The sequence below is a fragment of the Lycium ferocissimum genome, chromosome 8 (assembly GCF_029784015.1).
Source record: "Lycium ferocissimum isolate CSIRO_LF1 chromosome 8, AGI_CSIRO_Lferr_CH_V1, whole genome shotgun sequence".
NCBI lineage: Eukaryota > Viridiplantae > Streptophyta > Magnoliopsida > Solanales > Solanaceae > Lycium > Lycium ferocissimum.
The window spans coordinates 32708912-32729963 of NC_081349.1; the positions used below are offsets into that span (position 1 = coordinate 32708912).

The 21052-nt window shown below is 33.8% G+C and overlaps 3 protein-coding genes across 6 annotated transcripts; all 3 read left to right on the forward strand.

Annotated features, from left to right (window-relative positions):
- Positions 1–4685: 4685 nt before the first annotated feature.
- LOC132068093 (F-box protein At5g07610-like) lies at positions 4686–7980 on the forward strand. The gene has a single exon (XM_059461565.1). It carries the CDS (start codon positions 6541–6543, stop codon positions 7867–7869), a length of 1329 nt encoding a protein of 442 aa, XP_059317548.1. The 5' UTR covers positions 4686–6540; the 3' UTR covers positions 7870–7980.
- A 3090-nt stretch (positions 7981–11070) lies between these two features.
- Positions 11071–13517, forward strand: LOC132068094 (F-box protein At5g07610-like). The gene is made up of 2 exons (XM_059461566.1): positions 11071–11118; positions 12002–13517. Exon 2 carries the CDS (start codon positions 12030–12032, stop codon positions 13257–13259), a length of 1230 nt encoding a protein of 409 aa, XP_059317549.1. The 5' UTR covers positions 11071–11118; positions 12002–12029; the 3' UTR covers positions 13260–13517.
- Positions 13518–17278: 3761 nt separating this feature from the next.
- Positions 17279–21052, forward strand: LOC132068095 (F-box protein At5g07610-like). 4 transcript variants are annotated; one of them, XR_009417311.1, is made up of 3 exons: positions 17903–18000; positions 19472–20825; positions 21014–21052. XR_009417311.1 is itself a non-coding variant. In XM_059461568.1 (2 exons), exon 2 carries the CDS (start codon positions 19507–19509, stop codon positions 20734–20736), a length of 1230 nt encoding a protein of 409 aa, XP_059317551.1. In that variant the 5' UTR covers positions 17279–17468; positions 19472–19506; the 3' UTR covers positions 20737–20938. The 4 variants fall into 4 exon arrangements, 2 of the variants coding, with proteins under 2 accessions (XP_059317551.1, XP_059317550.1); XR_009417312.1 differs by having other exon boundaries at positions 19472–20797; XM_059461568.1 differs by lacking the exons at positions 17903–18000; positions 21014–21052 and adding an exon at positions 17279–17468 and having other exon boundaries at positions 19472–20938.

Here is a 21052-nt window from a genome sequence, read left to right on the forward strand (position 1 = left end):
ACAATCTTCTCTTGCATTTTGAAGACACCCTTTTTGGCTTTTTAGGTGCTGATGGACAACTAAAATTTTTTGGGATCATATATTTAGGAGATTTTGGAGTTTGGCAATTAATATATTCATCTTCACAAATATTCTGAGATGAAGAAGAAGTAATTACATTGATAGTTGGTGATTTCATATCTAATAAATCTTTTGGGAATTCTTGATCTATAGACATGTTTTTTCCTTTTCTTTTTCTGGTGGAATTTTCTGGGAGGGATACTATTGTGTTAGATCATAGATATGAATATATATTTATATGAGTGGAAATAGAGTGGCGTGCAATGGAAGGTAATTGAGTGAGAAAAAGAGGCTTTTGATATTTCTTTATTCTTACACAAACATATGAAAACATGAGCTCTAGGTAGCTTTTCTTCCAAGTCCCTTTCACATGTAGTTAAATACTCCCTCCGATCCAAAATAATTGAGGTTTTAAGCTTGGGCGCATGGATTAAGAAATTCACTAACTCTTAAAAATTAAGAGATGTTTTGACTAAAATACTCTTAATTATGATTTTATTTTCTTTTTGAATTGACATAATTATTATAGGGATATGAGAATGTATCAAGGGCAAATTAGAAAAGAGAAACTAAATACTTTCTTGATTTTGTGAAACCTCAATTATCTTGGACCAACTTTTAGAGGCTAAAATCTCAATTATTTTGGACTGGAGGGAGTAGCTTTTCATTTATAAGTTTAATTTGTATATACGGATAGTGTAAATGATTTTTTTAGAATTTAGTTGGTCAGACTTTCAGAATCTGCTTGTATGTTGAAAAGTATTTTTTGTAGATGGTGTTTGTGATAAAGAGTACTTTCAGATATTATTTGTCAATATTGGTAGTTTAAATTGTATATTATGATGAATTATTACATTTAAGCCAACTTTGTTATGCTTACTCAATGACTAGAAAAGTCACATCATATTCTTTTAGTTAAAATATGTATTTTATGGTTAAACTTATATTATTTAGGCTTTAGTTAGATAACTTTTATGTGGAAAAGAAAAAAAAGATAGTAACTGTTGTGTTATAAATATAAAAGTCTTTACTTGAATGACCATTAGCAAAAGTCTCTTGGTAAGTATTCCGTTATTCTTAATTAGAAGTCTTGAAATTAAACTTTTGGTATGAAATTACTTTTGATAAGGTGCGTTTTATTATGAAAGTTAAACTATCGGTACAAATCTAAGTTAGCCGATATGTAAAACGAATATCGAACACGAGACGAGGGAAAAAAGCAAGGTAAAGTTAGATAGGAGGCAAGTTGAGAGCTCGGGGATGTTTCTGTCCTTTTTTTTTTTTCACCCGGTGTCCGGTATCAGTATTAGAATCCGACTAAATTCGAATTTGCACCGCGTAGGACCCATTCGAGGAAAACACTTCCTACAAGAATTTTTTCATACTCAAGATTCGAACCCGAAACCTCTTATTAAGAAAGAAGCATCAGATGTTTCTGTCTGATATGAAATTCATGAAATTATTAACTTTTTAGTGGAAGTTTACAATTCACGTTTGAGGCAAAAAGTAGTTAGCTATACATTCACTTTTTGGTAACTTTACAACTGTCCTAAACTTCTTTTTCATCTTTTCAGCTTATTCTCTTTGGCATGTTCACTGAATTTTAGGTAATCTGGATGCCCGTTTTAACATTGATGAAAGAATTGGATTTCAATTATATAATTGGAGCATTGATAATCTAACAATTTTAATAATATGAAAGTATTGATAATCTAACAATTTTTATATTATTAGTATAACTTACTCCCTCCGTCCCAAGATAAGTGTCACCTAGTAAAAATAATTTGTCTCAAAGTAAGTGTCACCTTAGGAATTCAAGATAAAAATCTTCAAGTGTTTCCAACTATGCTCTTAACATTAAAGAAGTAGTCTTCTTTAATATTGAGTTCTTAATGGGTGTAAATTTTGCTAAGGTGACAATTATTTCGAGACGGGGGAGTATAATATATTTTTATATGGAAAAAAAAAGGCCTACTCACACCCTTTGATTGTTTTCACTGCATTGCTTAGCCTTAAAGGGAAAAAGTGGGTATATGGACAACTTGAAGAGTAGGGACACAATGAGAGTTAATTGCTTTTACAAACATTCAATTGATGGAGATATTCCTCATGTCCCTTTGATAACACTCAACAATTATAATTAGGCATAATACATAAATAGACTCTTAAACTTGGCCTCAGCTAGTAAGTATGCCTTTCAACTTTGGGTGTGCGCAAGTAGGCACCTCAACTTGTATAAAGTTGAACATGTAAACATAAATGCTGACGTGGCATGGACTTGGCACTAACGTGGCCCTTCAAAATTTATGTGATACGTCGGTCTTAGTATCGGCGTTTGTGTTTACGTATTGATTTTATAGAAGTTGAGGTGTCTGCTATTGTAGCTTTGAAATTGGAGAAGCATCTTGCGGGGTAGGCGGGTTTAAAGGTACATTTATGTATTATGCCTTATAATTATGTTCTCTCTTTGAATATCCTTTTGAGAGATCTTGCAAACAAAAAGGTTATGCTCACTATTTTGGTTTATTATTTTTTTTTTCTCTATTTTCCCCTTGTCCTTATACCTTATTTTCTTACGGGAGAGAGAATCTAAACTCAATTAAATGAAACCTTCTCATTGGTTAGTAATATTAATATTAATCTTCCCGAATGATCAAAATATTTTTTCACGTGTTTGGCTAATAAAAAAGAACAAAACTTGCACATGAGGGAGCGGGTGCAGGGGCGGAGCCAGTAAGGGTCAAGGGATTCGAACCCCCTTCAGCAAAAAATTATAATATATATACAAGATGAAAATTATTTTTTATGTATATATATTAGATGTTAAAACATTGCTTATAGTTTGTCTATACTTTATATTTTTGAGCATCTTATTTAAAATCACATTTCCGTAGCGGCGGGTGGATCATATAATTCAACGACAATGGCACGCTTCAAGTATACGTTTTGCTTCAACAATTCACAGTTATAAAGTAAATAACAAAAGACGTTGAAACAATGACATTTCTTCTCTATCACATTTCTATTTCGCTTTTTCCCTTTATGCCACATAATTGAAATTCTAACATAAGTGTTACAAAAGGTTGATAACAATTTTTATTTTATTTTATGATATCATCAAGTCATTCAACCATTAACTTAACAATCACAACATCGATCTCATTACGTGAGATGAACGAATTCCATATCTATTCCGACTTTTGAATAAGACCATGATAGTAGTGAGGAGTCCCCCTCACATGTACATATTTTGGTGACTCATTTATCTTTCTGGTAAATTCTAAGCTTATTTGTCTAAATTTATCATATCTAACACGTCACTTCTCGTAAAGAAGAAACTTCCATGTACACCTATTGTAAGGGGTAGCTACGTCATTAAACATCGATCGGGTACAAAAAATTTATTGGGAAAACACCACTAATTGCCCACTCAATTCAAATTAATTACCCGTTCATGCCCCCTCCCGAACTATATTCGCTTCTGCCCCGCCCAGCCCAAACTAATTACCCGACGTGCCCCCTCACCCAAACCCCTTCATTCATGATATCATCTCAGTACATTTATATATCATAATGGTACCATGGAGGACTAAGAGAAGGACTAAAGCAATCCTCCACGATACCATCTCAGTATATTTATATACCACGATGGTACCATAGTCATGATGAGTGTCTCATTGAAGGACTGAAGCAGTACTCCATGATACCATCACAATATATTTATATAAGAGGATGGTATCATAGAGTTTTTTTTTTAGAAAAGTGTGTCATTTTTAATAAATGAACATGATAATTCATAATACCGTCTCAGTAAATTTATATACCATGATGGTATCATGGAGGACTAAGAGAAGGACTGAAGCATCTTCCATGATACCATCTCAGTATAATTATATACCATTTTGGTATCATAATTGGGGGCATCTCGAGTAAATACTTTTGATTTTTTCTGGGGGTACAAAAGTAATGGGGGTATGGGCAGGTAATTATTTTGGTTTGAGGGAGCATGTGTGATCTTTCCCCAAAATTATTGCATACTCCCTCTGTCCCAATTTGTGTGATACCAATCAGATTTCGAGAGTCAAAACAAGAAAATCTTTGATCGCGATGTATTCGTATGCCCTTTAAATATTCTAGATTGAATTATTGTAACTTATAGTACTTTTTATATAGTTTCTAAATGTATAAATTATTTTTCAAAGAACCTAAAAATTATACGTTCGAACTCACAATCAAAATAAAAAATTTGATTCTCAAAATCCTAACTGTATCACATAAATTGAGACAAAGAAAGTATTTTATTTTAAGTGATTTAATCTGCAAAAATAACATTATCTTGACCTCAAGAAGTGAAAGTTTTCAATTTTCACCATTCTCCCACTCTTTTTAGGAAAATAAAAAAAAAGAAAAAAAACTCAAAACAAGAAATTTTAAAATGGCAAAAATAATTTCCTAATTTACATTCCATATATATATATATATATATATATATATATATATATATATATATATTCTTTTCGCGGTTCTTTTTTCCCGCTATTTCGCCTTCACGTTCTCTGGTAGGTTTTCCCACTAAGCTGCTCGTTTCCCTTTTATTCGAAAATAAAAACATTTTTTTTTTTGGTTTAAACAAAAACATACAATTTCAGTGTTTGTTGATATCAATTAGTTGAATTTTGGGTTTTTGACAGTTCTTGATTTCAGTTACTGGGCTTTTTTTTTTTTTTCCCTCAAACTGGTAAGATTAGTTTGTTCATATATTGAAATTTTTTTTCTCCGTATAATGTTATTATAGTGTTAAATATTTCTAGGTTTATCCAGTTTTCCCTTATTTGATTCATAATTGCCAAAAAAGTATGAAAAAAAAGGCTGTCCTTTTATTATTTGCAATAAACACTACTAAAAAATTACTATTTTCCCACTGAAAAATGTTCAGGGACTATTCTCACGGATATTTTGATTGAACCAGTGAGAAAAGAAAAAACAGTAGTGTTTTCCCAATGTTTCAATGGAAACTGTTTTTCACCATGTGTTTGTCCAGTGTGTTGGTTTAGTGAGGTGGGAAAATCATGCTTTATAACACAAATTTGAATGTCGGTGGGAAAAACATATGTTTCTAGTAGTGAAAAGGTGTGTGCAAAAATACCATATTTTGTGTTTTTCTTTGTTCAAAGGGTAGGAGAAGTTTGATCATTTGTTTAATTCTTTTCATTGTCTGTGTAAAATTATAGTGCTAAATCTTTCTGGCTTTAACCAATTTTCCCTTGTTTGATCATGAAAGGCTAAAAGCACCAAAAGGATGGTCTTTTAATTAAAATGATAGTCTTTTTAGCCTTTTATTTATATGCAATAAAGGGTGTTTTTCTGATGTAGTTTCTTATCTTTTGATTTTTGTTACTATCTACTGTCTTTGGTTATTTGCTTAGCGTACTGTTTTGCTGTAGTTACTGTTCCTTTTTCTTTTTGACATGCTTAGTTTTTGCTTTACCCTGATTCGTGGGTCTAGAGGAAATAACCTCTCTACCTCCCAAGGTGGGGGTAAGGTTTGCGTTGACTCTACCCTCCCCAGACTTACTTGTGGGATTATACTGGGTATGCTGTTGTTGTTGTAAAGGGTGTGTTTGGGAATGTTATATTTGGGATTTTTTTTGTTTCTAGATCATTTTCAAGTGTTTGGTTAAGTACAAAAATAAGTGACATTGGTTTATGATAGAGCATTGATCATAGTGTCTTTATGATATTTTTAATTTTAAAAATTGAGAATATTGTGGACTTGTTGGTTGAAGCTTCTGATTGTGTAAAGTTGTGATAATAGTAAATGAAAATGACTTTTTCCCATAAGTAACTCATTAGTAAGTAACTCATTAGTTCTCCTTTTGGTGGGAATAGAAAAAGATTTAAATGATACAGTATAAGATAACATACACTATATTGTCATACCAAACACATCCAAAATATGTATTTCAAGATCTTGACAAATGTGCTATTAGTTTGATACAATTGTATTGCAATATTTTAGTCCAACTTAACAGTAATCTTTAGTAATTTCTTGTTGATTCTTTGCTTGAATTGGACAACCCCCTCACAATGAAGTGTTGCAAAGTTTCAAGTTAGCGTAGTAGTAGAGTCATTCTTGCATTTGGCTAGCTGGGTTGGTTCTGCTTATTGGTATTTTAGGCTATGTTGCTCGGACTCTCTAGAAATGCTGTCGAACCCATATCGGATCTTCCAAAAATGCACTATTTTTGGAGGATCCGACAAGCACACATCTCCATTTTGAAGAGTCTGAGCAACATAGGTTATAGGTGGCGTCCATTAGAACTACGTCTTGAGCCAGCAAGTAAATTCTTAATATAGGTCTTTTTCAGACTTGAATAGATTATTATTTTTCCTATTTTTGTTGTCATGCTTGTATCTATCAGATCGGTTCGAGTTTGAAACTGATTCCTTGTTCTATTCTATGTGAATCCTAGATTGACGATGGAGGAGAGCCACATACATAAAAGACTTGCTGTTATTTCAGGGGTGAATGTCATAGCCGGAAATATTGACCTTTTATCTGAAATTCTTCTTCGTTTGCCAGCAAGATCTCTCATCAGGTTCAGTCTAACATGCAAGCTTTGGTTCTACATCATTACTGGTACACAGTTTAGGCTTAGTCATTGTCGTACTCTTGCATTATCCAATGCCCTCCCCTACTCCGGGGTCTACTTTTATAATTCTCTAACCAATCTCCAAAAAATTGACTCCGTCCCGCTGACTGGTAATGTAACAAACCTCCCTCCTGTTCCACTCCTTGACCAAATGGCTGCAAAAACAGGATATCCAGTCAAGGTTACACAATCTTGCAATGGCCTGTTAATGTGCGTGATCAGCAGCAGAACTGAAGTATCTGATCTCAAACTTGGTTTTGTTTGCAACCCTGCAAAGAACGAGTATCATCCGTTGCCAAGCCCTTATGACAAGAATTATGAAGTGGTTTATGGATATAATCTGATATTTGATCCTTCAGAACCACCTTATTACAAAGTTTTTTGTATAAAGCGTTTGGGTACTACTTTTCGGGGTTTCTCTTTTGGCTCAACAGATCTCGAAGTGAGTGTGTATGTGCCAGGTACCGAGTCATGGAGATCTTGTTGTCGTTTCTATGTAGACTATACTACGCGTTTCGACTGTGGGGTGTTTTGGAATGGTGCAATACACTGGATTGGTGAATACTCTTCTGTTCACTTTGATGCTAAATCAGAGGAAGTTGTTATTAAAAATATGCCACCTAGACCCCAGGGAGATTTTACCGAAAAGATTAGGTATTTTGGGGAATGGGGTGGCCATTTGCATCTTATTCAGGTTCAGACCCGATACGCCAAGAGATTCAATGTGCTTGAATTAGATAAAGATACGTGGAAGTGGTCAGCTAAGTATCATGTTCATCTTGCTCGGTTAATTTCAGCATTTCCTGAGATGATTAAGCAAACACCATATGGCATACACTATGCATTTTCCATTTTGTCTGTGATTCGAGGGGAGAACGAAGAAGATTCAGTCCTTTTGCTAACTATTCCGGGGAAGGTGGTCGCCTACAACTTAGTGCGTAAAACTACTAAAGTAGTCCGCGAGTTGCCTGGTGAAGTAGCTAATACTTTACACTTTAATCATGTCAGCGCTTATAAGTATACTGAAAGTTTGTTTCCGGTTAGAGAGTGGAGTAATACTAAAAAATGGTGCTCTTATCAGCGGCTTGCAAGGACTTCTCCTTCTGGAAAAGGTTATCTCTTCGGTACTTCAAGTGAAGACTTATTTGAAAAGTAAATATCAAATCCTAGCTCTTGTAGTTGTTTTGGGATTCGATACAAATGTTATTGAACCTTTACTGAAAAATCATTTCAGTGTTTTATCTGGACATACTGATTTTGTGTTCAACTCTTTGGTTATTTGGTTTTATTTACGCTCACATTATCATTTCAGTTCTTTGTTAGTTCCCAGCCAATGGCTGATACAATTACATTATCATCTTCCTATTTCACTCGCTGTGCAATTTATTTTGTGAAGGACTATCTGGTGCTCGTTGGTTGTTAGGTAGTGGTGAATCCATAAGCTGGACTTAACAGGAAGCAGTGGCACATAATCTGTTTTCGGGCAGCAATGGCTCTCTGCTTACTCCACTGCTTTGTCCAGTACATCTCTAAGTTATTCTTTTTGGTTGAAAAAATATGGTAAATTTCATTAAACTAGTACCAAGAAGGTAAATTTCTCAACTTGCATTGCATCTCCTGTTTCTTAGGCTCCAAAAAAGTCAAAAGGAAGATCCAGAAAAAGTGAACCTTTTTCAGCTTCTTCTGCTGATTGGCTCCCAAGTTTATGTAGGTATTTTTTAGGCATAAATAAACACCTCAACTTTGAGAATGCACATTTAGACACCTCAATTTGGTTTAAGTTGGCCCCGTAAACACACTCAGCCTACATGGCATTTCGCGCGTGTTTACAGGACCAATTTAAACCAAGTTGAGGTGTCTAGATGTGCATTATCAAAGTTGGGTGTTTACTTGCCTGTTGAGGCCAAATTAAGGTGCATATTTATGTATTATGCCTACTTTTTATAATACCGTGAAGAGTCAGTAAAAAGGGGCTAGGATTACCATTTACTCTTAAATTGAGCAAAGAGTATGGTTGCGTAGTTTACTTGATTCTCTTGCACAGTCGGACTACATCCAATGCTATTATTTTAGTTTGTTGTCATAGAACCTTCATCGACATGTACTTTGGACTTTTTGTATATGTCATGTTTACTCATTATGTCATCCATGAAGGAAACATTATACTCCTTCCGCCCCAAAAAAATTATCTTAGTTACTATTTGGACAAATCAAATGATATTTTCTTTGTCCATAATTATTTTAAATATTTTCTAAATATTTTGAATTGTTAACTATTTTGCCTTATAGTATTTTTTTTATGTAGTTTCTAAATACGTAATTTTTATTTCAAAGAAATTAAAGATTGTATGCCCGTATTCACATCGAACATTAGTTAGTTTGACCCTCCTTATATGATGAGGCCGAAGAGTCAACACTTGTAATTTGTGTATTACGGTATTTTTTTTTTTTGTATTACGGTATTTCATTTGCACGCAAAGCTGTGATCTGGTGGTCAATAAAGTGGGAAAGAATCGTGAGGTCTCATGTTCAAATTCAATGAAGTAGAAAAGTATTAGGTGATTTCTATCTATGTGTCCAAGCTTTGATGGCAGGATTATTCATTATTTGTTCTATTAGTCGAGGTGGACACAAGTTATTCAGATGCCATCATCAAAAAAAAAAAAAAATTATATTGCATTTGGTAGGTTGCTTGATTATTTTTTTGGTCAATAAGGAAAATATATTAATTAGAACGTAATATATGCATCATTACAGGCTAATTGCTAGATTGATTATATGGAATCAATTGTCTATTCATGGAAGTTAAGATAAAAAATTCATGTTAAACTTTTAGTAGTTTTATGGGAGGAAATACGAATTTAGAAGTTATGTCCCATTATCCTACAACAACGGGATAGGTGAATATATAATTATTGGATTCTCCAAAATAATTTTAAAAATATTACTTGATAACTACTTTAAGAAAAAAATATACTCACTTGTCCCAGTTTATGTAGCACGCTTTCTTTTTTAGTCAATCTCAATAAATATAAATTCAATTATGAGTTCTGGACTTTTGGTCGGTCTGATTGCTTCTTTTTAATTGGATTTGTATTTATTCCACTAAAAATAAATAAAAATAAAAATTATTACCCATCGAATATGAGTTTTGGATTTGGTCTGGTCGGATCAATCTTTTTAATTGAATTTTGTATTATTAGATCAAAAATTAAAAAAATAGTAAAAAAGAATTATCCACCGGAAATTGAATTTTCCGGCATATGTGTTTTTTGTAATAGTAAGGACAAAGTTTCGTGGTTTTTATGTTAGAAAACATAGTTAAGTGACTTTGATGAGGAAAAGAAAATAAATATGTAACCATTTATAAAATTTTTCCTTATTTGTTGTAGTGTATTTCCTATTTTAAAACAGGTCATTAGCAATTAAAAAAAAATGAGAAAATTACGCTCCATGCTTATTTTTGAAGATATTTATCCAGCGTAGTCCATACCTTGTGTATAAACACTCATTTAGTCTATATTTGTGTATAATATTGTATATTGGCTACGTGACGTATATATTTTTAAAAGTTGTGTATTTTTAAAAATATCCCAAAAAAATCATATATATCCTGAAATTGTGGGATTTTAACACAGATCAAACTTTCAATGTTTGCAGTTTGAGCCGCGAAAAGTGAAAATTTACAACTGCTCTAAAAATACTTAAAACAGTTTTGGCGCTTTTTTCATTAAAACCAAATCAACAAATATTAATTGAAAGTAAAAACAAACCCCTAAATTATTTTCATTTTTATTTTTCAGTTCTTGTTTCATTTGCTGGGATTCTGAATTCTTTCTCAAACTGTAAGAGTAATTTATTCAATTCTTTTTCTTGTCTTTATAACTTTATAGTGTTAAATCTTTCTTTGTTTATCTAATTTTCCCTTATTTGATTAATCAACTGCGAAAAAGGTATGTAAAAATGACATCTTTTATAAAGAAAGAAAGAGTACTGAAAACGATGTACTTGTATTAAAGAAGGGTCTTTTATTCTTTGCAATAAAGGATGTGTACTATAAACTCTCGTTGAGACGACGGTCTCCGCAATGTTTCATGTCAAATAAATATGCGCTCGCTTTTGCGCAGCCTTGCCCTTCCCTGCCCCTAAATCTAATGCATGGGTCTCTCTCTTTAAAAAAAAAAAATGCGCACGCTTTAGGCCGAGAAGCCCCAGAAAGTGAGAGAGAGAGAGAGAGAGAGAGCAAAAGCTCGCTTTTTTTAAGAGTGAGGTGCACCTAGGGTTTTTTTAAAATATTTTGTTAAAACACTCTTCCTTTTCCATTTGGGCTCTTTCGACTTGGGACTATTTTATACTGCTGCGACTGATTCTCCTCATCTCTTTATTGCCTCTTTCAAGTTTCAAGGTAAGTTTTCTCTTCTCTTCCTCTTTTTTTTTTTTTTCTTCTTTTCTATTTTTTTCAGTTCTTCAACTGGGCTGCAATTTTTTTTCTTTGTTTTGTAATTTCTTTCATTGTTCTGTCCTGTTCTTTATTTTTTCTCTATTTTGTAACGTTTTTCTATGTTCTGCTCTTCTTTTTTTTTTTTCATCTCTGTTGACTGTTCTGCAATTGTTTCACTGTTCTGATTTATTTTTTTGTTGTGATTGTAGTAAATTCTTTTTTTTATTCAATGGCATCAAGCCAATATGTTTTGCAATTTTTATTGAGTTCTTGGTTCTTTATCTTTCCTATTCAATATTTTTTCTATTTTCTGTATTTTTTTTTTTTTCATCTCTGTTGAAAAAAGTTTCACTGTTCTGATTTATTTTTTTGTTGTGATTGTAGTAAATTCTTTTTTTTATTCAATGGCATCAAGCCAATATGTTATTTTTATTGAGTTCTTGGTTCTTTATCTATGCCTATTCAATATTTTTTATTGCTCCTCAGACCCCACCTGGTAAATATCTGTTTTTCTTTGTTCAAAGGGTAGGAGTAGTGTGTTCAGTTATTCAATTCCTTTTTCTGTGCTTGTCTTAATATAGTGCTATTCTTTCTTGGTTTATCTATTTTCCCCTTATTTGATTGATCAAAGGCTAAAGGGTGAAAAAAGGATGTTTTTTTGTTGTAAAAATACATTCTTTTATTTAGTTGCAATAAAGGGGGTGATTGGTATGATTTGTAATGTTTGGTTTAGTACAACAGTACCATATAGACTAATGTGATGCAAGTAAATGTTTAATTCAAGTCTTTTTCTGTCTAGAATAGCTTATCATATTTGCTAATCTTTTGTCATGCTTGTATCGATCAGGTCTGTTCTAGTTTGAAACTGATTGACGATGGAGGAGAGCCACATGCATAAAAAACTTGCTCTTACTGCAGCGGTGGATGTTATCGCTGGAAATGCGGACCTCTTATATGAAATTCTACTTTGTTTGCCGGCAAGATCTCTCATCAGGTTCAGTATAGTATGCAAGCTTTGGTTCTCAATCATTACCAGTATGCAATTTAGGCTTAGTCACTGCCGTACTCTTGCATTTTCTAACGCTCTCCCCCTTTCCGGGATTTACTTCTATAACTGTCTAACCAATCTCCAAAAGATTGAATCCCTTGCACTCGCTGATAATGTAACTAGCCTCCCTCCTCTTCAATTCCTTGACCAATTCAATCTAAGCATAGGATCTGCAGACGACGTTACTGAATTCAAGGTTACACAATCTTGCAACGGCCTGTTAATGTGCATATTCACCGTGAGAAGTCATGTAGGTACTATCAAACGTGGTATTGTTTACAATCCCGCAAATAAAGAGGTCCTTCTATTGCCGACCCCCTATAAGAAGTATGATGGATGCATTTGTTATAATCTGATATCTGATCCTTCAGAACCACCTTATTACAAAGCCTTGTGTGTTACTCGTCTCGGTGGCTGGTATTCTAATATCGATGTGAGTGTGTACGTGCCAGGGAGTAACTCTTGGAGATCTTATTGTCGTGTTGCCGCACACGATATGTGCTATGACAGTGGAGTATTTTGGAATGGTGCTATTCACTGGATCGGTGAATTTTCCTCCATTTACTTTGATGTTAATTCAGAGAAAGTTGCAATGATAAGAATGCCACCAAGACCTCAGGGTTATTGTAGCGAAAAGATTAGGTATTTTGGGGAATGGGGTGGCCATTTGTATCTTATTCAGGTTCAGAGCCTATACGCCAAGAAATTCAATGTGCTCGAATTAGATAAAGATACCTGGAAGTGGTCAGTTAAGTATCGTGTTCATCTTGCTCGGTTAATTTCAGCATTTCCTGAGATGGTTCAGCAGACATCATCTGGCACACGATATGCATTTTCCATTTTGTCTGTGATTCGAGGGGAGAACGAAGAAGATTCAGTCCTTTTGCTAACTATTCCCGGGAAGGTGGTCGCCTACAACTTAGTGCGTAAAACTGCTAAAGTAGTCCGCGAATTGCCTGGTGAAGTAGCTAATACTTTACACTTTAATCATGTCAGCGCTTATCAGTATACTGAGAGTTTATTTCCGGTACAAAAGTGGAATATTATTCCAAAATAGTGCTCTTATCTCTTATCAGCGACTTGCAAGGACTTTTTCTGAATTTCTTCTGGAAAAGGTTATCTCTTAGGTACTTCAAGTGAATATTTCTTCAAATAAGCTTGAAAAGTAGATATAAAATCCCAGCTCTTGTAGTTTTTTGGGAGTTTCAGTACAAATGTTATAGTGGAACCTTTACTGAAAAATGATTTCAGTGTTTTATCTGTACATACTGATTTTTTGTTCAACTCTTTGGTTTTTTAGTTTTATTTACACTCACATTAATCATTTCAGTTCTTTGTTAGTTCCCAGCCAATGGCTGATACAATTACATTATCAACTTCCTATTTCACTTGATATGCAATTTATTTTGTGAACGACTATCTGGTGCTCGTTAGTTATTTGGTAGTCATGATGTATCCATAAGCTGGACTTAGCAGGGGCACATAATCTGTTTTCGGGCAATAAAGGCTTACTCCACTGCTTTGTCCAGTTCATCTCTAAGTTATTCTTTCTGGTTGAAAAATAAGGTAGAATCTCATTAAACCAGTACCAAGAAGGTAAATTTCTCAACTTGCATTGCATCTCCTGTCTCTTAGGATCCAAAAAATCAAAAGGAAGATCCAGAAAAAAAGTGAACCTCTTTTGGCTTCTTCTGCTGATTGGCTCCCAAGTTTATGTAGGTAGTTTTTAGGCATAACACATAGATAGACCCCTTAACTTGGCCTCAACTGGCAAGTAAACACCCAACTTTGAGAATTCACATTTAGACACCTCAATTTGGTTTAAGTTGGCTCCATAAACACACTCATCCTACATTGCATTTTGTGTTAGTTACATGCATCCTACACGACATTTCGCGCATGTTTACGGGACCAACTTAAACCAAATTGAGGTGTCTAAATGTGCATTCTCAAAGTTGGGTGTTCACTTGCCAGTTGAGACCAAGTTAAGGTGTCTATCTATGTACAATGCCTCAGTAAAAAGGGGCTAGGATTACCATTTACTCTTAAATTGAGCAAAGAATATGGGGCTCAATTTACTTGATTCTCTTGCATAGTCTAACTGCATCCGATGCTACTCCCTCTGGAGAAAAAAGAGTATTCACTTAGTTTTTTTTTGGGTCAAAAAGAGTGTCCACTTATTAAATTAAGAAAGAATTAATCTTATTTTTTCAAATTTGCCCCTATTAAGTGCTATGTGATCAAATTTCAATACCTATTTAGTTAGGAACAGTTTAGTCAAATTACTTTCTTTGTTTTCTTTCTAGAAGTTAATATTTTCTTAAGGGATGTGCTAATAACTAGTGTACACTCTTTTTGATCCGGAGGAAGCATTATCTTAGTTTGTTGTCTTGTCATAGAAGCTTCATCGACATACTTTGCCATTTGGCCATAAAAATTATTCACTTTTTCCGGAAATTTTTTTCACTTTTTTCCGGAATTAGCATTTGGCCATGAAAATTCCGAATAATTCCGGAATACCAAAAACTCAAAAAACTTATTTTTCAATTTTTTTTCACTTTTTTCACTTTTTTACAACTACATTTCACCAAAAACTACAATTTCAAAAATTATGGCCAAACACAACTCCAATTCCAACTCCAAAATTCCAAAGAAAAGTGAAATATTTTTTGATATTTATGGCCAAACGGCACCTTTGTATGTCATGGCTACTCATTACGTCATAGGTCTTGGCCGAAGATCCAAGACTTATGTACTTTGTATATAATGGTATTGCAATTGCACCCAAAGGGGTGATTCGATGGTTAATAAAGTGGGAAGAATCATGAGGTCTCACGTTCAAATTCAGCGGAGTTGAAAAATATATTAGATGATTTCTTCCTCTATGTCCAAGCTTTGGTGGCAGGGTTATTCATTATTAGTCAAGGTGCACACAAGTTATTCAGACGCCATCATCATAAAAAAAAATTGTATTGCATTTGGCAGGTTGCTAGATTATTTTTTTGTTATTTACAAGGAAAATTTATTAATTAGAACTTAATATGCATCATTACAGGCTAATTGCTAGATATATTAATTAGAAATTAACATGCATCATTACAGGGTAATTGCTAGATTGGTTATAACTTATAATGAATTATATGGGATCGATTGTTTGTTCATGGAAGTTAAGATAAGAGATTCATGTTAAACTTTTAGTAGTTTTGTGGGATGAAAAACGCAATTTAGAAGTTATTTCCGGCATATGTGATTTTTGTATTAGTAAGGACAAAGTTTTATGATTTTTGTGTTAGAAAACATAGTTAAGTGACTTTGGTGGAAAACAAAAATCATAATAATATGACCATTTATAAAATTTATCCCTGTTTGTTGTAGTGTATTTCTTATTTTAAAATAGATCATTAGCAATAAAAAATGAGAAAATTACTTCTATGTCTGGTTTTGAAAATATTTATTCGACGTAGCTCACACTTTGTGTATAAATACTCGATTTAGTCTATATTTGTGTATAAACCCCTTTTATACACTATTATAAGGAAAATAGCAACAGTGCACCCTAACGTTTGGCGGGATTATTTATAACACATTCAACCTTTACGGGTGGCCTATTACCCCCCCCCCACCCCCGGTCATATTTTTTGTGTATTTTATTGGCCATTAAAATGTCACCCCTAGTTTTTTAAAGTCAGGTGCACCCCACGCGCCTGAGAAAAAACTAAAACACCCTTACTATTATAATATCTGCCCATTTCTTATTTTCTTCCCATTCTTTAACACTTAGACGAAAAAGACTCCAAAAAAACGAACCGACTCCCTTTCAAATCTTCACAACATCTGCGTAGTTTTTGCACATTGTAGTCAAATTGTTGAGTTTGGGGTTTGGATTTTGGCACATTTTGCACTGAAGACACTAGATTTTACCTCTTTCATAACTTAATGTATACAAAAATTTGGGGGAAATGAGAAACCCTAACCTACTAGATATAAGAAAAAAAATAAAAGAAGAGGAGACATTTACTCAAGTTTGTAACTTACCTCTTGAATCCATCCCTTAATTTGAAGTTAGGGTTTCAATTTTTTAATCTTCAAAGGAGTTCCAATCGGGTAATGTGGTATTGAAATGAGTCAATAATGGATAAATTGAGGGGATTAAAAAAAATAGCCATTGGGAGGGCCAGGTAGCCCAAAAAAAAAAAAGGGTCAGCCGAGTTTAATATGCACCTTACGCGTCCCTTGTGCGTATCCTCACTCTCCTGTCCAGCTCACTACAAAAATGCCAATAAAATACACAAAAAATATGACCAGGAGGTAATAGTAAAGGTTGAGTGTGTTATAAATAATCCGGCCAAGCGTTAGGGTTCAAATCTTGTTAAACATCCACTATTATATATGTATAATGCTTTTCCCTCCAACTATGATGCTGCAAAATATTATATATTTGGTTACGTGGCGTAAATATTTTTAAGGCTTAATGCGTATACGACCCTCTAAACTTGGCCCTTTTTTCTATTTTGGCACCTCAACTAAGTGTTGTTCCTATTGAACCCTTGAACTTGTCCTCAAGCGTGTCTATCAAACATAATCCTACTTACATAGTATTTCATATTCAATGTAACAACATGCTAATATATATTCTAATTTAATTATGCCATTTTTTTTAGCTAAGATTAGCAGCAATTGAGAGGGAAAAAAAAGAGTAGCTATTAATTAAGTTAGCAGTGGAAGAGTAGAACCAACAGAAACCGACATATTCATGACCTAAAGAATAGCTTACCATATGTCTAAAATATTACTCCACCTTCATTTCCCAATTTAATTTCTGCTTCTAAAAAAAAAATCAAATTTAGGAGATTTGATAGACACACTTGAAATAAATTTAGGGGTTCAATAGGAAAAACACTTAGTTGAGCTGCCAAAATAATAATAAAAAAAGGCAAGTTTATGGGGCTGCGTATGCATTAAGCCTATTTTTAAAAGCTATATATTTTTAAAAATATCCCAAAAAATTTCATATTTATCCTGAAAAATGTGTGGGATTTTAACACAAACCGGACCTTTTATATTTGAATTTTGGCCCCCGAAAAGTGAAAATTTTCAACTTTGCCTATTAATTACTTTAACACTATTTTGGCGCTTTTTTCGCTTTTTTCATTAAATCCAAATCAACAAATCTTAATTGAAAGTAAAAACCAACCCCTAAATTATTTTCATTTTTATTTTTCAGTTCTTGCTTCAGTTGCTGGGATTCTGAATTTTTTCTCAAAGGGTAAGTGTAATTTTTTCATTTATTTAGTTCTTTTTCTTGTCTGTATAACTTTATAGTGTTAAATCTTTCTTGGTTTATCCAATATTCCCTTATTTGATTCATCCACAGTAAAAAGGGTATGTAAAAAAGATGTCTTTTATTGTTTGCAATAAAGGGTGTGTGCTAAATATTACTACCTTTACATTTATGTAATCTGCATTATGTATCTAATATATATTTTTTATTTACAACAATTTAAGTTTAAATATATTTTAACTTATTTATAACCACACAATTATCTTTGCCATTTAAGATTAAAAATAATTTCTTAAACTCCATTCAATCAAATTATATCACATAAATTGGGATGGAGGAAGCTTTTGTTTTTCTTTATTCAAAGGTAGATTTATTAATTTATTCCATTCCTTTTTTTTGTCTTTATAACTTTATTATACTGTTAAATCTTTCTTGGTTTGTCCAATGTTACCCTTATTGATTCATCAACTGCTAAAAGGGTATGTAAAAAAAAGTCTTTTATTATTGGCAATAAAGGGTATGTAAAAAAGATGTCTTTTTATTATCTGCAATAAAGGGTGTGTGCTAAATATTAGTTTTTCTGTTATTCTTTATTCAAAGGGTAGGTGTAGTGTGTTGATTTTATTCAATTATTTTCACTGTTAGTGTAACATTAGATTGTTAAATCTTTTTGGGTTTATCCAATTTTGCCTTAATTGATTCATCAAATTGTTAAAATGGTATGAAAAAAAATCAGTCTTTTATTATTAGCAATATTGGGTTTGTGCTAAATTTTAGCTTTTCTGTTTTTCTTTATTCAATTCTTTTTCCTACATTATAGTGCTAAATCTTTCTTGGTTTGTCGAAATTTCCCCTATTTGATTTATCAAAGGCTAAAAGGGTAAGAAAAATGATGTGTTTTTGTTGCAATAAAAGGTGTGTTTGTTATGATTTTTAATGTTTGGTTTAGTATAACAGTAGTTCTAGTATTGGTCTAGAAATTACAAGAGCAATACCAGTACTCGTAGTATTGCTCTTATAGTTTCTTGTCCTTTGATGTCTGCTACTATTTGATATTTCTTGTACTTCAATTAGCTTATTTATTTGTGTTAGCTACTGCTCCTTTTATCATGGCTTATTCGCTTTCGTTATTTTCTTTTCTGTACTGCTTTGAACTGCTTGTCCTTATGTCAAAGGTCTACCGGAAACAACCTCTCTACCTCCTTCTGTGTACGCTCTACCCTCCCCAGACTCCACTTTGTGGGATTTAACTGGGTATGTTGTTGTTGTTGGTTTAGTATAATAGTATGCAACATATGGTACTTGTAGTCAGGACAGAGTAGTGATCATAGGGTCTTCTGATATTTTTTTATTTTAAAGATTGACAATAAAGGGCAACGCGGTGCATGCACGAAGCATCATATAGTTCATGCACGGTCGGGGGATGGGGTGCGATGTAGGTAGTCTACCTTGACACAAGCATCAATTATCGATTCCTCGACTCGAACTTGTGAGACAACTTTACTGTTGCTCCAAGGAAAATGTCTATTGACAATAATTTTGCAAATGTTGGCTAAAGGGAGTAAATTTGGGATACTTGTATATGAAAAGTAATTTATTGTCCATTAGTGAATGAGGTCATGTTTCCCCTTTTGCTGAAGAAAAGAATGTTATGATTGCTAGCATCTGATAGAAATACGTTACTGCATTTTGAAATGCTTTCTTTTTCCTTGAGCCGAGGGTCTATGGTAAACAACCAATCTACCTCCCAAGGTAGGGGTAAGGTAGGCATACACTCTACCCTCCCCGGACCCCACTTGTGGGATTACACTGGGTATATTGTTGTTGTAGTCGATCAATAATCTTTAGTCATTTCTTATTGATTCTTCCTGTAGTAGTAAAGTCAGTTTTGCATTTGGCTTGTTTTGGTTTGTCCTAGTAATTGGTCTTTTTCATTCTTGAATAGCTTATTGTAGTTGCTAATTTATTGTCATGCTTATATTGATCAGGTCTGTTCGAGTTTGAACTTATTCCTAGACTGACAATGGATGAGAGCCACATGCATAAAAAACTTGCTATTACTGCAGCGGTGGATGTTATAGCTGGAAATGCTGACCTTTTATATGAAATTCTACTTTGTTTGCCTGCAAGATCTCTCATCAGGTTCAGTATAGTATGCAAGCTTTGGCGCTCAATCATTACCAGTATGCAATTTAGGCTAAGTCATTGTCGTACTCTTGCCTTTTCTAATGCTCTCCCCCCTTCCGGGATTTACTTTTACAATTGTCTAACCAAACCCCAAAAGATTGAATCCCTTCCAATCACTGATAATGTAACTAGCCTCCCTCCTATTCAATTCCTTGACCACATGGCTCTAAATATAAGAGATACATACGAGATTACGCAAGCCAAGGTTACGCAATCTTGCAATGGCCTATTAATGTGCGTATTCACGGCGAGAACTGATAGAATTACTATCAAAATTGGTCTTGTTTACAATCCTGCAAATAAAGAGGCCCGTCTGTTGCCGATCCCCGATAAGAAGTATGATGAATTTGTCTATTATAATCTGATACCTGACCCTTCAGAACCACCTTATTACACAGCTTTGTGTGTTACTCGTCTGGGTAGTTGGTATTCTGATATCGATGTGAGTGTGTATGTGCCAGGGAGTGAGTCATGGAGATCCTGTTGTCGTTCCTCTGTACCCTCTTTTATGGACTTCAACGGTGGAGTATTTTGGAATGGTGCAATTCACTGGATCGGTGAATATTCCTCCGTTTACTTTGATGTTTATTCAGAGAAAGTTGCAATGATTATGCCACCCAAACCTCAGGGATATTGTAGCCAAAAGATTAGGTATTTTGGGGAATGGGGTGGCCATTTGCATCTTATTCTGGTTCAGAGCCTATACCCCAAGAAATTCAATGTGCTTGAATTAGATAAAGATACCTGGAAGTGGTCAGTGAAGTATCGTGTTCATCTTGCTCGGTTAATTTCAGCATTTCCAGAGATGGTTCGGCAGACATCATCTGGCACACGATATGCATTTTCCATTTTGTCTGTGATTCGAGGGGAGAACATAGAAGATTCAGTCCTTTTGCTAACTATTCCCGGGAAGGTGGTCGCCTACAACTTAGTGCGTAAAACTACTAAAGTAGTCCGCGAGTTGCCTGGTGAAGTAGTTGACACTTTACGCTTTAATCATATCAGCGCTTATCAGTATACCGAAAGTTTGTTTCCGGTTAGAGAGTGGGGTATTATCAAAAAATAGTGCTCTTATCAGCGGCTTGCAAGGACTTCTCGGCATTCTTCTGGAAAAGGTTATCGCTTAGGTACTTCAAGTCAAGACTTATTTGAAAAGTAAATATCATATCCTAGCTCTTGTAGTTCTTTTGGGGATTCAATACAAATGTTATTGAACCTTTGCTGAAAAATCGTTTCAGTGTTTTATCTGGACATACTGATTTTGTGTCCAGCTCTTTGGTTATTTAATTTTATTTACTTTCACATTATCATGTCAGTGATTTCAGTTCTTTGATATTTTCCAGCTAATAGCTGGTTCTATTAGATGATCATCTTCCTACATC